At 41.3% G+C, this 15,065-nt stretch overlaps 1 protein-coding gene across 1 annotated transcript in view; it reads left to right on the top strand.

Annotated features, from left to right (window-relative positions):
• Positions 1–15,065, top strand: part of LOC140244914 (mediator of RNA polymerase II transcription subunit 12-like protein) — a 111,744-nt gene that overhangs the window by 60,094 nt on the left and 36,585 nt on the right. Inside the window, 11 exon segments of the mRNA XM_072324523.1 lie at positions 895–1,169; positions 1,810–1,920; positions 3,840–3,964; positions 5,062–5,332; positions 6,701–6,800; positions 7,219–7,355; positions 7,693–7,824; positions 8,899–9,028; positions 9,592–9,806; positions 10,141–10,863; positions 11,561–11,724. Of these exon segments, the coding sequence (XP_072180624.1) occupies positions 895–1,169; positions 1,810–1,920; positions 3,840–3,964; positions 5,062–5,332; positions 6,701–6,800; positions 7,219–7,355; positions 7,693–7,824; positions 8,899–9,028; positions 9,592–9,806; positions 10,141–10,863; positions 11,561–11,724 (2,383 nt within the window).

Below are 15,065 nucleotides of genomic sequence, written 5' to 3'. Positions count from 1 at the left end.
TAATATGCCTTCCAGTGGTAGTGTTTCCACACACTTCACACCAGATGTAACAGTACAAAATGACAAATGATTTAGAGTGAACACAATTCATTATAGTGGGTAGTTTCCCTTTTCATGTCAGTAAGTGTCTTTTTAACAAACAAAAGACAAGATTTCAACTATTACAAAGTACAGATGGCAAAAACATAAGGTGTACAAAATACAGTAGTCCCCAGTGATACTTCTTACCTGGGCATAAATGTATCATATATTATTTTTATTATGATCGTGCTAATATACATAGCAAATATACATGTATTGAAGTGACTAAACACAGTCCTAGATAATCCTATAAAAATGTATATGATCTAGTGAAAGTCTGCTGGAAAAGTGATCCAAAAATGCTTGACTGCTGATGACCATAGGCGGAATAAACTAAAATATTGTGTGCACAGCAAAATACCCCATAAAAATCCCAGAAGTGCTAGACAAATTGCTGTCAAAGTCTGAGATTGTAATCATCTGCAATGATATATACACAGGAGAACAACTCTACCAAGTGCAGTGAATTAAGTTGTAAAGTAGACTGATAATAGCACTGTTGATTACAACTGTGTGCTTCACTATGTTGCTTTTTTCTGATGACCCTCATCTTCTCATGTGCAGAATGTAACACCAACTGGCTTGCTGCAAAATCAGAAATTTTCATGTGCATGAACTTTTCGGGAATTTCGCAAGGAGCCAAGATTTGCGAAAGTAAAGTGCATGTGAATGGTTTTGTCTACACAAAGCTTTGAATGCCAGTGGCAATTACCAAAAGTCTTATGCAAAGAAAAAGACAGTGGGTTCCAGTTTGTGAAAATTTTGTGCCTTGAATGCTTCAGGTTTTACAGTATTCCCTGGTTCTCTTTTCAGATTGGTGCCAGCACATCACCAAATTTCTGAAATCTCAGCTGGATAAAATCGTCGACTGCAACAACACGGCCTCCCGGGTCTCTGCATCGCAGTCCTCATCGATGAACCCCACCTCGTCGTCAGCCACCTCGGCCGCGACCTCCCTCGGCGGGATGGGGTCGATGGGGATGGGGTCGGGGACCATGGGGGGCAGTGCTTTCACCCTCAACACGGAGCTGGAGAAGTGCGTCAAACTCTGGCAGTACACAACCAAGCTGGCGAGGTACCTCTATCAGGTGAGAAATGGTCTGAATTCCCTTTCCTCCCCTCCCCCCCCCCTTCAACAAAGGATATCACCTCATCTCATCTTGAAGCTCAAACACATTGAACATTTTAACCCGTTGAAGACTAATGTTAAGTATTGTTGAATATGCAAAATATGAACAACAGTTGTGATAAAAATGTTTAGACTAAACTGTCTATAGTTATGGTTTAGTGGGAAAATAGTGATATCTCCTTGTATTTTAGACTTTATTACAAAGTTTTTATGTGGTAGGATGTTTTGTGATACAACTGACCTACATAATGTACACATATGCATCAAATGTGATAGCTGAAACATTTTTAAATCACTGCTGTCAATGGTAAACAATACCTTAAATATGAACATTGACTCATCAATACACATCATCTATATATTTACAACTCCCTCATCAATTTCAGCATGACATCTCCTTCAGTGTATTAACTGATGGGCTTTTTTTTTTTTAAACCGTAATTTGTAAACATTCATAAATATGAAGGATTTTTTATAGTGTTTTACCTGTTAAAGACTAGTTCCAAGTACACTCAGGCAAGTGTCTAGTGGAAATGCATGTTGTAGCAAAATCAACTCATCTAAAGACTTGCTTATGTTCTTTTGGTTTCTGTCTCCAGGAGGGAATGCTGGAGTGCCATGATTACCTCTCCTGGTTGGTAGACACTCTTGAGAAGGTCAAGTCCAACGATGACAGCACCTTGCGGTTTCTGCTCCCCTTCGTCGTACAGGTCAGCCAGCCTTTCCCCCATCATTTCAGACATGTATCAGGAGCGATATTGTGGAGTGCTTATCGTAGAATTACCATTCCAGGGTCCCGTTTCATAAAACTTGTTATCAATAACAACTGCCACATTTCTTTGACAAATTTTCTCTCAGCCAATCAGATGCAAGGATTTCAGTAGCTTTAATACGACAACTATTGATACTTGTCATTGATGACAGGTTTTATGAAACGGCGCCCTGATGTGCTTCCGAGACACCAGTCTTTATCTTTTAGTGATGGTGAATTCTGTAATCTGATTGGTCAATCAACCATTAAATATATCCTGTATTATGTGAGTGAGGTTATTGCCGTGGTCGTATTTCATGTTTTGCGTTGTTCATGTTGTTCATCAAGTGCACATCACAGCTGCACACACTTTGAACCGTTACAATTTGCTACAAGGTTGCAGCTGCAGCACTGCTGTAGCACTGGACCGGCAACAGTTTCACTATAACAAAGACAACACAAGAGAGACAAGAAAACACAAGTAATGGGTAGGCCAAAGTTTCTGAAATATGAATTAGGGGTTTAAGTTTTCATAGAAAATTGACCAATGAGATTACACTTCAAGATAAAACCACTGCCCCCTGCTTGTTCATACGTAAAGTATCTAAGGTCTGGTACCTTTATTACGGGAACAAGCTGGAAGTAGCTGATAGTACTTCCAAGATTATAAACTGTTTCTTGAAGGAGCCATTTATGTGGTGTAATCCTGTGACTTAAGCAGCAAAAACAAACTTGTTTTATCATCTGCATATTCAACAATTACAAACTTGTTTTATCTATCTGCATATTCAACAATTACTGATGAATTAATGATGGATTTTTATTTAGTTACTTGTTTCATTGTGATTGTCTTGGTGTATAGTGTTGTTATGGTACATTTTGTTCTCATTTTTGTTCACTGTGCAGTGTTATTGCTTGTTAATGTATATTTCATATGTAAGGGGGGTGTTCTTGTGTGTATATCTTAAGACGGGATGAGAGGATATAAAATATATTGGCCAATATTCTGGTAGGCTATAAAACGCTGTTTATTTTGTATCCCACAGAGGCAGCTCACATTGAAAAGTGCAACAAAAAAGGAATTTTAATTCTTACTGGTTATGAGGAACAATAAATGCTACATGCCTCAGCTGCTACTCTCCTTTTAGTCTTAAATTTTTCTTCATATTTAAGAGCATCTTTCAAAAAGGGACTTGTGCGTGTAAATACTGCATATGCACACCCGCCCACGTTTGGCGTGTTTTGTTTGTTGATGCCACTTAGTACATTATTGGCAAGATGTTTTCACTTGGGGAGCAGGCATGAAATGCGTCTGTAATATTGTGATTTTGTGTGCCGCGCCGAGTTGGCATTGCCAGCCACACAATTAATTAGTGAGCGTCTCAGCATGATGCATTAAATTCCAGTCAATTGTCTCCAGGCTGTAGTTGCACAGAAATCTCAAATTTTTCCAACTCAAGTTTTCCCAACTTGGGATGACCCTAAATCAAATTTGACTCGATGAGTCATCGTTTTCAAGCAAATATTTTCCTGCATTTGTTGGAAGGTCCCCCCCCCCTTTCCCACAGTAGCTGGAAAGTCTTCAAATTCCCTTTTAAAGAAAACAGTATTGAAGATGGAGAATGATTTCTTCCTGTGAAGTTTTTCAGTCGCAGTTGTGTGCTGTAAGTAGTTGCCAAAATTATGATCTTGTTAAGATCTACATGTCAATGAAATGAATATTTTTTTGGCGAAAATTCAAATAAGGCTATGCTGTGCAGCTAATTTGTCTAAACATGATGATATGACATTATTACCATGTAGGATGAATTTGTTGGCTCCATTATACGGGCTTTGCCTCTTAATCCTTTTGCTCTCTGCTGCTTCTTCTTGCCTCAGTACTTAGAGGAGTTTGTGAAGAGTCAGATGCTCTCCCGTCGCCTGGCATACGTCTGCGCTCGGCGCCTGACCACGATGTGTTCCGAATCCAGACCCCAGTCGCCTCACATGAACACGTCCAGCAAGTGAGTCTGTTGGTCTCTGATTCCACTCTCCATTCTTCCTCCTCCCTGCCCCCCCCCCCCAACATCTTTCATCTCTCTTCCCACATCTTCCATATTCTGCCGGTAATTTGATTGATATGATTGGAGTAGTAATGTGAGTAAGCAGCATCAAACCAAAGCAAAAACATGCTTGATTTCCAGTGTCACCTACTAAGAGAAAAAGAAGAAGTGATGTTACAATATCAGCATAATTTTGAGTGGTTAGAGCTAAGTGGCTTATCATTTGTAGGCCAAGAGTATTAGTTTTAATCTGGGCATTGCTGGTAACAAGCTGATTTTTTTCCCACGTCTTCCATATTCTGCCGGTAATTGATTGATATTGTTGCAGTAGAAATGTGAGTGAGCAGCATCAAGTCAAAGCAACAGCATGCTTAATTTCCAGTGTCACCTACTGATAAAAAAAGGAGCAATATTACAATAAAATTCTTCCGTTGAGTTCATGAATTTGAATAATTACGCAGAACCCACTGCATGCTATAAGGATTAGAACCAACACTTGCTGTCGGGCGAAAGCTCGGTGATCTAGTGGAGATGACGCCTGTCCGGTGATCAGGAGGTCGTAGGTTCGAATCCTGCTCGAGTATGTATGCCCGTGATTTTTTATCATGGCTACTGCTAAAACACTGATCAATTCAGTGCTTATTTACGTCGATGTAGGGCAATTTGTCAATCAGTTGCAATATTACAATAGCAACACAATTTTGATTGGTCACGCCTAAGTGGTTTGAATCATTGGTGTGAAATTTAGAAAGAATAAAAGCAAAGAGAAAGATGCTAATTTTCAAACCCTTTAAGAAAACATTTCCTAAATTATTTCAGAAATACAATTATATAAACCTATGAATTCTGAATAGATTTTACTTTCTGTCTGATAAGAAATTCCCACAATCAACACCCACAGCACTTATAATGAATTGGGGAAAAGGTGTGCAAAATCCATCAAGATTGTCAAATCCAACTCTTTGCTACATTGATAAATATTTCTTCATTTTCTTTCATCATCTTCTCTTATTTTTATGTCTTTGAAATATGCTTAAAATATTTTTTAAATACTCCAGTGTTCAGATGCCCTCCAGCACCCCACCCCATCACCAGAATGCCCTGGCCAGCATCCTGGCCGAGTTCCGCAGCTGCCCCCACCACCACTCCATCATCCTGGGGCTGAGCTGCATCCTTCAGGCCATCGCACTCCGCTGCCCCAGCGCCCTGGTCTGGATCAACCTTGGCGAGAGCAAGAACTACAGCGTGCCCGGCTCCCCCCTGGACATCCTGCCCTGCCCGCCATCTCTCCTCCCGTTGCCAGGCAACGTCCCCATGCAGAACCATCAGGTAGGTGTTTTTTAAAGCTACTATTTACCATTGGGAGCAGTGATTTTAAAAATATTTAACGAGTTATCACATTTGATACATATGTATTGGTCAGTTGTACCACAAAACATCTTACCATATACAGATTTCGCAATAAGACCTAAAATATAATTAGATATCACTATTTTTCTCAATAAACCATAACTGTAAATGGTGGTGTATTCTCAAAACAATTTTATCATATCTATATTTCACATTTTGTATATTTAACTATACTTAACATTAATTATACTGATTCAAGTTTTTACATTGTTTGTTTCTATCCCTAACTCACGTTTTAGAACTATTTCAGAGCACTAAAGAGGGGTTTTTGTTCCATCTGCAAATGGTAAATAATGCCTCTGATATCAGAGATGCTGAAGAGGTGCAGTGGTATGCTTTTAAGTACCCTTTAGCAGAGGGCTCTAGGTTCCAATCCTATTTGTGTTCTGTCTTGTTATCTAAATTCAAATTATGTCATTTCTATCAACAAATAAATACTTCTCTTTTTTTTTTTTTGCAGACATGTACAACAAAATGTTATCTGACAAGATAGTTAATCCACATTGCTTCTGTCTGTTCTGGAACAGTGTTAGGTAGAATGTGAGGTAGCAGTTGTTCATCTATCTGCTAAAAATTTACAGGAGCAGGCCAAACAGATTTCTCTGTGCACAGTGCAAACTCTGCATTGTAAATGACATTTTGACATTGCGTCAAAACACCACTCCAAGAACATGTTATATACTTTGAACATGATGTCAAGTTATAAGCCAGTTTGGAGTTAGCTGATGGGCACATTGGTAGGAATAACCTTTCTTTTTTCTCAGTCGGTTAGGGGCACTTCACTCATTTTCAGAGCAACATAATGCATAAGCTTTACCTAACAATTTATGGGATTCATCAATCCTGTTCAAACAAAGAATGAACTTGCATAGATCAGATGACCAGCATGTTCCATCAATTAACACTTGGGAAAGTATCCATTTCATTATTTTGCATTGAATGTATTAACAATCTCTTTCTATTGATATTGCCAAATACCACTTTAGCTGTCAGGTGGATGTGCTGGCAAACAGCATTTATAAGGATTATATGAATAGTCATTACATCACAGATGCTTATCCCAATAAATTTAATAACCGACATGCCTGTTGGTACGAGTGACCTTTTTTTTTCTGCTCATGCACAAAGTGAAATTGCGAACTGGCTTATTAGGGGCACCCTGTTATGGTCATTATAGTTTCTAAGTATGCATTGGGATTTCTCAGCAGCTTGTACATGTAGAGTAAGAAGAAAAGTTTTTCAAAGCTGCCTTGCCAACGTACCGTGCCAACTCACTGTCTCGTGCAGATCCGAGCCAGCATCCGCCAGTCGGAGAACCAAATCAAGATGAGGAGTCGGAGGGCAGAGGTCAGGTGGTCATCAGACAAGTGTCAGGAGTCGGCAAAAGGTCAGAGGGCAATGACCATTCTTGTATCATCCCCTGGTTAGGGTCAGGATTTGATGAGGTCCAAAAAGTGTTCAGCTGGTAGTAGTGTTACGAAATATTTATTCACCACTGTGAATCTACATGAGATTCCCCCACAGTACTTAAACTTTGCAGGTTATATGTGTGTTCACCAGTCTGCACCAGTCTGTAAGTACACACACAGCCGAATAATCTTGACTATAGTTGACCGTTACCAATGAGCTTGTGCTTTGATGCGCATTTGCTATTTGTGGTTTTGGAATGTGCCCCTGTTGGCGGTGAATGAAGATTGATTCAAAAGGGCATTATTCAGATTTCTCTCTCAATCTGTACAGTGAATATACCTTTGTTTGATATTTATTGATATTTTAAAGCATTATGTTGCATTTGTTATGGACAGGGCACACCATCACCAGGGTTCTGCACACACTGGAAGTCTTGGATTGCCACTGCTTTGACCGCTGCGATGCTAGCAACTCCGTTGACGCCCTGTACAACAAAATATTCCTCAGCAGCCAGAAGCAGGAATCTCCTGAGGTTAGCATCAAGGGACGTACTGTAAAAGTGGAAATTTTCACGTTGTTGAAATTTTCACGCATTTCGCACAACCAGAAACGAGAGCGAAAGTAATAGCACGCTAATATTTTTGCTTACCGTATTTTCCAGTAGTTGAAGTCTTGATTCTGTGGAATTAAAAACACTCAAAACTATTCTTACCCAGCTGAGCACAAAAAATTAGAGTTTTTTTTAGATCCCAAATGTGAAAATTGATGTGATATGACAGTTGATAAGATTGATGTTCATTTCTGTCTTACCTCTGAGTGATCTACTCATCACATTTTTTCCCCTTCATTGCCATCCTTCCCTACATCAGCCTCTGCAGAGTGACGACCCCTTGGTGCTGTTGCTATGTCAGTGGGCCGTGAGCCCGGAGAGGACCAGCGAGCACCGGGCCCTCGTGGTCGCCCAACTCCTGGAGAAATATGTCATAGAACTAGAGGCAGAGGTGAGTAGCGTAGCTCCGTAGAGAAGTGTATTGTAGAGCTTGAGGCAGGGCAGAACAGTCCCAGCACTGAACAGACATATGTCTTACCTAGATTTGATCAGCAAACGGATTCACTGAACCCTTGTCTCTTAGTGTGCAATGTCATTTGTTATGCTGTGAAAGCTGCTATTTTTTGCAATTAAGGAAGTCAGACATTTTGGCAAGATGTTGTGTTTACAATTTTTACATTGAGGCTATCGTAAGTTCATTAACCCGTTGAGGACGAGTGCCGAGTATACTCAGGCAAGCCTCTATGGGAAATGCGTGTTGTAGCAAAATCAAACCGTCCTCAACGGGTTAATGCCTGTCCGTTCACTCTACCACTTTATGCAATCAAGATCAGGGTGGTGTTTCATAAAGCTGTTCGTAAAGTTACGAACAGCTTACGAGCGACTGGTGATCAGTTCTGATGTGCTATACTTATCAGAATTTCCCTAATTCAGCACAAGAACTGATCACCAGTCGCTCTTTACGAACAGCTTTATGAAACACCACCCAGGTGGCGATATTTTTATGTACTCTTAAATTCTCATTCCAACAATATGCTGAACATAACAGCTTTTACAATAGTACGTATCCATGTCATTCAAATTTGAAGAACAGTATCAAAACCTCCTGTCAGTACTGTGTGTATTGCAGTGCAGTGCTGGTTTGGCCTTTTCCATCTACCCATAGTTTGTTTCCCCCTTTGCGCATACGTTTATTCCACAAATGCCATTGTGTGAGGACACCAAGAGACACAAGCTTTACTTAAGAGCCAAGTTTTGCTCTACTTAATTAAAAAACAAAACAAAACAACACCAAAAAAAAAAAGCTAAGAAACCCCTCCCAGAATTCAACCACTGATTTGTTGAATAACTGTTTTGGGGATACAATATTTGTTTTGGTGTTTTCACCAAATGATTTCTGTTCAGGTGCATCTCTGTTGTCAACTTCACAATTAGTTTATTTCTGTTCACACTTGTGCCATGACACTTCATGGCCTCGGTCTCAAAGACTGGTGCATGACCCATTTCACATTTGATATTTATGCAGAAAACGGCTGAAACAGAGGGAATGGAGGAGAAAGAGATGGCACCAGTCTCACCCATGCCTACCACGTCAAACACGCACGTTTTCCAGAATCTCTTACAACATTTTCTGGACACACAGGCTCCTGTCCTCGGTGAGAAATTTTCTACTTTAAAATTTGTAGAATTGTTAGCTCCCTCATCGTAGCACTGAATAATAAGTCACTAACTATGAGAATGGCCAAGCGGTGGCCAAGAAAGGAACAGTATATACAAATATAGAATGCTTTGGATGGTTTATGCTACAGTTGATGATGGGGCCTGAAGACCTCCAATGAATTCGTAAAATGAATATGTTTCTTATAATTATAGTAACAGTAATAATATGGTCTTCTTTATCCAAGGTAGCCTCTTCATTGTTGCCGCTGCTCTGTGAGAGAGCCCTGCTATTATCATTACATGACATGTCATAATATATATTGTATACAAGAACAAACAAAAGTGATTTAGCAAGTCACTACAACTCAGTTGCCGTTACTGGAGAAAATGTTTGGTTTTTAAGAAAACAAGTGACCATAGCTATAATAAGATTACATTCAGTAGAACCATGTGAATTCTGATTGCAAGATTTAAAGTGGTTAGTACAGACATCCATCGCTGATTTATCAACAGTAACGATGAGTTGTTTTGTGTCAATTTATTCCTGCATCAATTTCAGAAGATAGCTCCTCAACAGATGACAGGAAAGCGTTTGCCAACCTGGTGCTACTCTTTGGTGAGCTGATCCGCTGCGAGGTGTTCTCTCACGATGCCTACATGTGCACCCTCATTTCCCGTGGCGACCTCGCTCCGAGCCCGGCCCCTGTGACGGGAGCCTTCATGGGCGCTCCCGGCAGCCAGCGGACGGATCGTGGAGGCGGGGAGAAAAACGAGGTACAGTGGAATCTCCCAAGTTTTCCCAAATTCAAAGTCTGATGTAGAGAGTGGACTTATCCTTTTACCAGGTGTAGCAATCATTCATGGCATTTAATTAGTTTAGAGTATCAAGTCTTATTTGGTGATTTGGCGTCAAAACAGGAGTGACTAACAGGAAATCTCTTACAGATACCAATTGGGTCTACCTTTCAGTATAGTTTTAAAAAGGCGACAATATGGGTATTTCGCTGAATGGTTCTGTTAGCAATGTAGACATGAAAGTGTGTCTTGCTTATAGGGTTTAATCGGAGAATAAACTGACAAGTGCATTTGCATTGTCATCTCTGAAAAGGTAAAGGATGACAGCGAAGAGAAGCAAGATTCCTCTGATAATGAGGACTATGGTTACCTTGACGATAAGCCACCACCGGCTCCTGCACCTCCCCCTCGTAAGGAATCTGCATCATTTCAGGAGAAGTTTCTCGAGTCCATCCAGTCCAAGTCGGACTCGCAGTCGGACATCTCGGATGACGAGAAGGACAGCCCGATGGACGGGGAGAAGAGTGACGAGGAGAAGAAGTCGGAGGCAGAATACCGATCTCCGTCTCCGGAGGCACCCCGCGTCAACCGACACCAGCTCTACGCCCTCCACTTCCCCATTCCGAACGAGGACAGCTCCAGCTACCACGAGAGCAACCAGCGTTCGGTGCTGCTGTACGGCTTCGGCCGCGCCCGCACCGAGGCACGGCAGCACACCAAGCAGGTGCAGAAGGACCTCCTGCGGGTCCTGACCCACGGCGGCGGCAGGGGTGAAGGGTTAAAGGGCAAGAGGCTGTCCAAGTCTACCGAGGACCCCGCCGTCAGCAAAGAGGGGGCTCTGGAGAGGTTCCATGCGCTGTCTTACTTCGACCAGCACATCGTGGCGGGATCCTGTGCCAATGGGGTGCTTGACCAGGTGCATGCCTTTACACAGGGCAACAGGGACTCGCCTCCGACCTTTGACCAGGTGTCACTCGTGTTTGAACTGCTAGAGAACTCGCTGAACATCAACGGTCTGCTGGACTTTGCAGTCAAGGTTTGTGCAATCATTTTCATGTCCATTAATCCTTTTTATGCCAATGAATCAAATGTGTACAAACTCCACACACAAACCTATGGACAGGAAATTATTGTGACATGCAGAGGGTTGGCCAACTCATCTCCATATTAGTTCAGTATTATAGACCTGTTCTGGCAGCCACATACTTCAAGGTCCCACGTTCTTATGGTAGCTGCTAGTGTGTTCCCCTTGCTCAAAGTGTGATGCTTCATGTGACAACACCAGTCATTTGATTTGGAATGGTTTGTGCAAAGATTTTCAGGATGGATAGGATACAGATGAGATATGAAGATGCGATAATTCCTGCACCTCTGAAGAAAAATCTGCAGTAAACAGAGTCTGTAACAAAACTTTGTGTCTTGGGTGTTTGTGTGTTTGCACTCTTTATTTAATCTAATTCAGTGCAGTCTTACCTTATGAAATGTTTTCAATTAACACATGTAATGGAAATACAAGGCTCATATGTACATGATATTTTGACCAAAACATCATGCGAAGAATGCAAATGGAATTTAACCAGTTGAAGACTAGTCCTGAGTATACTTTGGTAGGTGTCTATGAGAAGTGCATATTAAAGCAAAATCAGCTCCTCCATGACAGGTTAAACATGTTCTCATGTCAGTCTGATGAGATTATCATGTATGAGATGCTATCTTCTTTACTATTTGCATAGCTGCTGTCCCAAATGAGTGGCGTGGATGCTGAGCTGACGAGGAAGAAGTCTGCCCAGGCGGGTAGCTTCTGCACCAGTCTCTGTCTGATCATCGTGGCTGTCCTCCGCCGGTTCCAGGCCTGTCTCCTGGTCTTCCCGGAGCAGACGGCCATCGTCTTTGAGCTGTAAGCCCTCACTGTCTTCTGCCATCATTTACCGAAGATGCTGTAAAACCAGAAATTTTTTGCACACATGAAACTTTCGCAAATATCACGAGGAGGCAAGAGCCCCAAAACTAAAATGTGTGAAAAGATTGTTGAACATAATAGATTCAATGCGACTGACTGTTAGCAAAAGTTTCATGCCTCAAATGTTACTGGTTTTACAGCACCTATCATTTTGATAGATCTATTGAGTGTGTTTCTACTGAGAGCACCTCGCATCGCCACGAATTTTGTCCAATGCAGCACCTTGTATTTTACGACCACTCGAGCTGTTTCTACTGAGCGATAAAATACGCGGTGATGCAAAGGTGACGTGCAAATGCGGTGATTCCGGAAGTCGCGTATTTTCAGGTCACAGATCGGGTCATGTGCGCACTGCCTTATGGGAAGGTAAACAATACGAAGATGGCGCCAACCACAGACAACTCGTTTCTTCTTGCCTTACTCATATCAGCCGCTCAGACATCGGCATCAAGACATGAATTGAGTTCAATTCAATTCAATTCAATTCAATTCATTTATTTTCATTCTTCTTTTTTCCAACAAAACATAACACAATATAAATCAGGTATTACATCATAAATAAAAACATTTGCCTTTGCAATAGATAAATGATATCGATAAACATAAGAGCGCATACTGGCAAAAAAAAAAGTAATACAAAGTCATGCTTCAGTTGAAAAAAAAAAGAATAGAGAGGTCCACTAAAAAGCAAAGCTTGTATTTTGTGAACCACTCATGAAACTTATGAATTACTTATTTACAAGCACTTGTCACAAATATGATATAAGACAGGACAGCACAAAACAGAAGAAACATCACCTGCCAGAATAGATGAAAGGAATGGAAGGAAAGAAAGAAAAAGAGAGAATGAGAGAATGCCTACACGCTGAACAAGGAAAATGGAACAGGGGATGGTAGAGAATGTGCTTCATAGAGTTGGCACTGCATGCACAGCTGTGCTCCTTCTAAAGTTTCTTTAAGAAGGAGAAGAGGTAGCCGAATGCCAGCTACGGGAAATTCGGCGACTCGAAGCTGAAGAAGCGTGCCAGCGGTGTAAAATCAAAGTATAATACTATAGGACTCGGTAGTAGTGCAATCGGCTGTTAATCACGCGAACAATAGACGATGAATTAATTCACATGTAGGGCCTATACACAAGCGAGTTGGTACAAAGCGTGATGCGTGCGAAAATACGGTCGCTGTGTACACATTTTAAGTGTCAGAGTGTGTGCGATGAACCAATTGAAAAGCGCGGGGCGAAATTCCAGACGTCTGGTACGCAGCGAATTTCGCTACCCGGTGTGTTTCTACTGAGAATCGTCGCTCGCATCACCACGCATCGACCGCCTCAATAGGTGGACGACGGAGCACCACGCATCACCGCACATCGGCCACTACCCGATCTGTTTCTACTGAGGAAAAATTCGAGGTGTCACCATGCATCACCATGCATCGGCTGGTATCACCACGAATCACCACGCATCGGCTGGCATCACCTCGAATTTTCGTCGCTCAGTAGAAACACGCTCATTGATGCAACTTACCTGCCAGGCTGCTGTTACTCTTTTGGAATCATTAGTGATTGGAACAAGCAAGCATTTCTTTATCCTTTGGTCAAAGAAAAATGAATTTTAATTCAACATATTTATTTCCTGGCTTTAGGAATATCTGTTACAAGTAAAATATGGGAAATATGCAAAAGTTCCTGGGGGTGTTTCATAAAGCTGTTCGTAAAGTTATGAACGACTTACGAGCGACTGGTGATTAGTTCTTGTGCTGAATTATGGAATTCTGATAAGTATAGCACATCAGAACTGATCACCAGTCACTCGTAAGTCGTTCATAACTTTACCAGGCGCGGTGGAGCACCCCAATTTGCATCTCATTATCGCCGCGTTCTATTTGAATTTCCAACGGGCATCCACGGCTGCCCGAAACTGTGTGCATGAAAAAGTCAAATCTTTACCTTCTCCTTGTGCCGCTATGCGTGCCGCTAGTAAACTCAAACTCCCCACACTATCTAAGTTTTTAAAAACCTTCCTTTTGATGAAAAAATTATGAAATTTGCTGCACTAGAACTTGAGATATTAAATCGTTTTGAAAATCACCTCTCGCAAAACATGCTCTCTGTTTTTTCCGACTGGACTATGGCCGGGCACGGCGGTCGCACGGCGGTGACTGCTGAGCTGCTGCCGCGCACGCTGCATGCAGCAAAGCGTTTGTGTGCTGGTGACATGCAACACTGCTGTCACGCGATTATATATACATGGGACCGACCTGTACGCTTTGCGTTCGTGTCATTTTTGACATCACCTTCTGTTTTTTTTCCGACACAACCATGGCCGGGAATATTACGGTATGACATTTAAAATGCAAGCAGATAGATAAATTTCGGTGTACTTTGTTCGAATGGCGCTTTGGTTCCGCAATCACACTTCGTGAATTTTAGGATGATTTTCGAGGCATATTTTTGGTAATTTCGCTCGCCAGGTTTTCGCTAAAATTTCACATTTTATCATTGTCATATCCTTTAATATGTTATATGTGCATATTCGGACATGTTTTCAAATTCAAACTAACTCAATTTTAATCTGAAAATAGGTTTCCTTAAATTGTTATTAGCTTGAGAAGTTGTTTACTTTTTCTCAACTACGCGAGTACATGTTGTTTACTTTATGCAAATGAGGCTCGGCTGCCGATGGATTTCTGCGAGATAATTGGGGTGCTCCACCGCACCTGTTACGAACAGCTTTATGAAACGGCCCTGAACTGGCAAATTTTGCTCCTGTCTGATCCAATTTTATTGCACTGCAAGGATGGCAAGATATGCTGCTGGAATGTGACATTCTTTCTTTTGCTATGTCAGTTCATTATGAAGGGAAGATCTTCCACGGATACTGTCATCCATTAAATTTTTCACTGAAGATAGTTTAAATGACAAGCTGATTAGAAGTTTTATCAAAGAAAGTACACCACCAGATATTGCTGTGTGGACATAGCATTTATATTGATCCTGCAAAGTTTGATGTTTCTTTTTATCCAATTTTTGTGGTATTTTTTTCTGTTACTTTAATGGGGTGAGGGTAAAAAGCACATGTGCATGTCTGACTACAACGATGTTAGATATCTGGTTGAGATGTGAAACTTTATCTACATGTAAATAGCTTTAAACAAGCTGACGTGTTATACAGTTTCGAAAATGGTCGACATTGTGTGTCCTCGATCTTGATGAGGTAATTTGAGGCCCTTGCAGCAGTAGTTGTACCATTGCAGACTGTCGTGTCGTTAGCCAGAGTGCA

Source organism: Diadema setosum, chromosome 21, assembly GCF_964275005.1.
Source record: "Diadema setosum chromosome 21, eeDiaSeto1, whole genome shotgun sequence".
NCBI classification, from domain to species: domain Eukaryota; kingdom Metazoa; phylum Echinodermata; class Echinoidea; order Diadematoida; family Diadematidae; genus Diadema; species Diadema setosum.
Note: the sequence above shows the minus strand (reverse complement) of the source record. Positions and strands in the feature narration are given on the sequence as shown.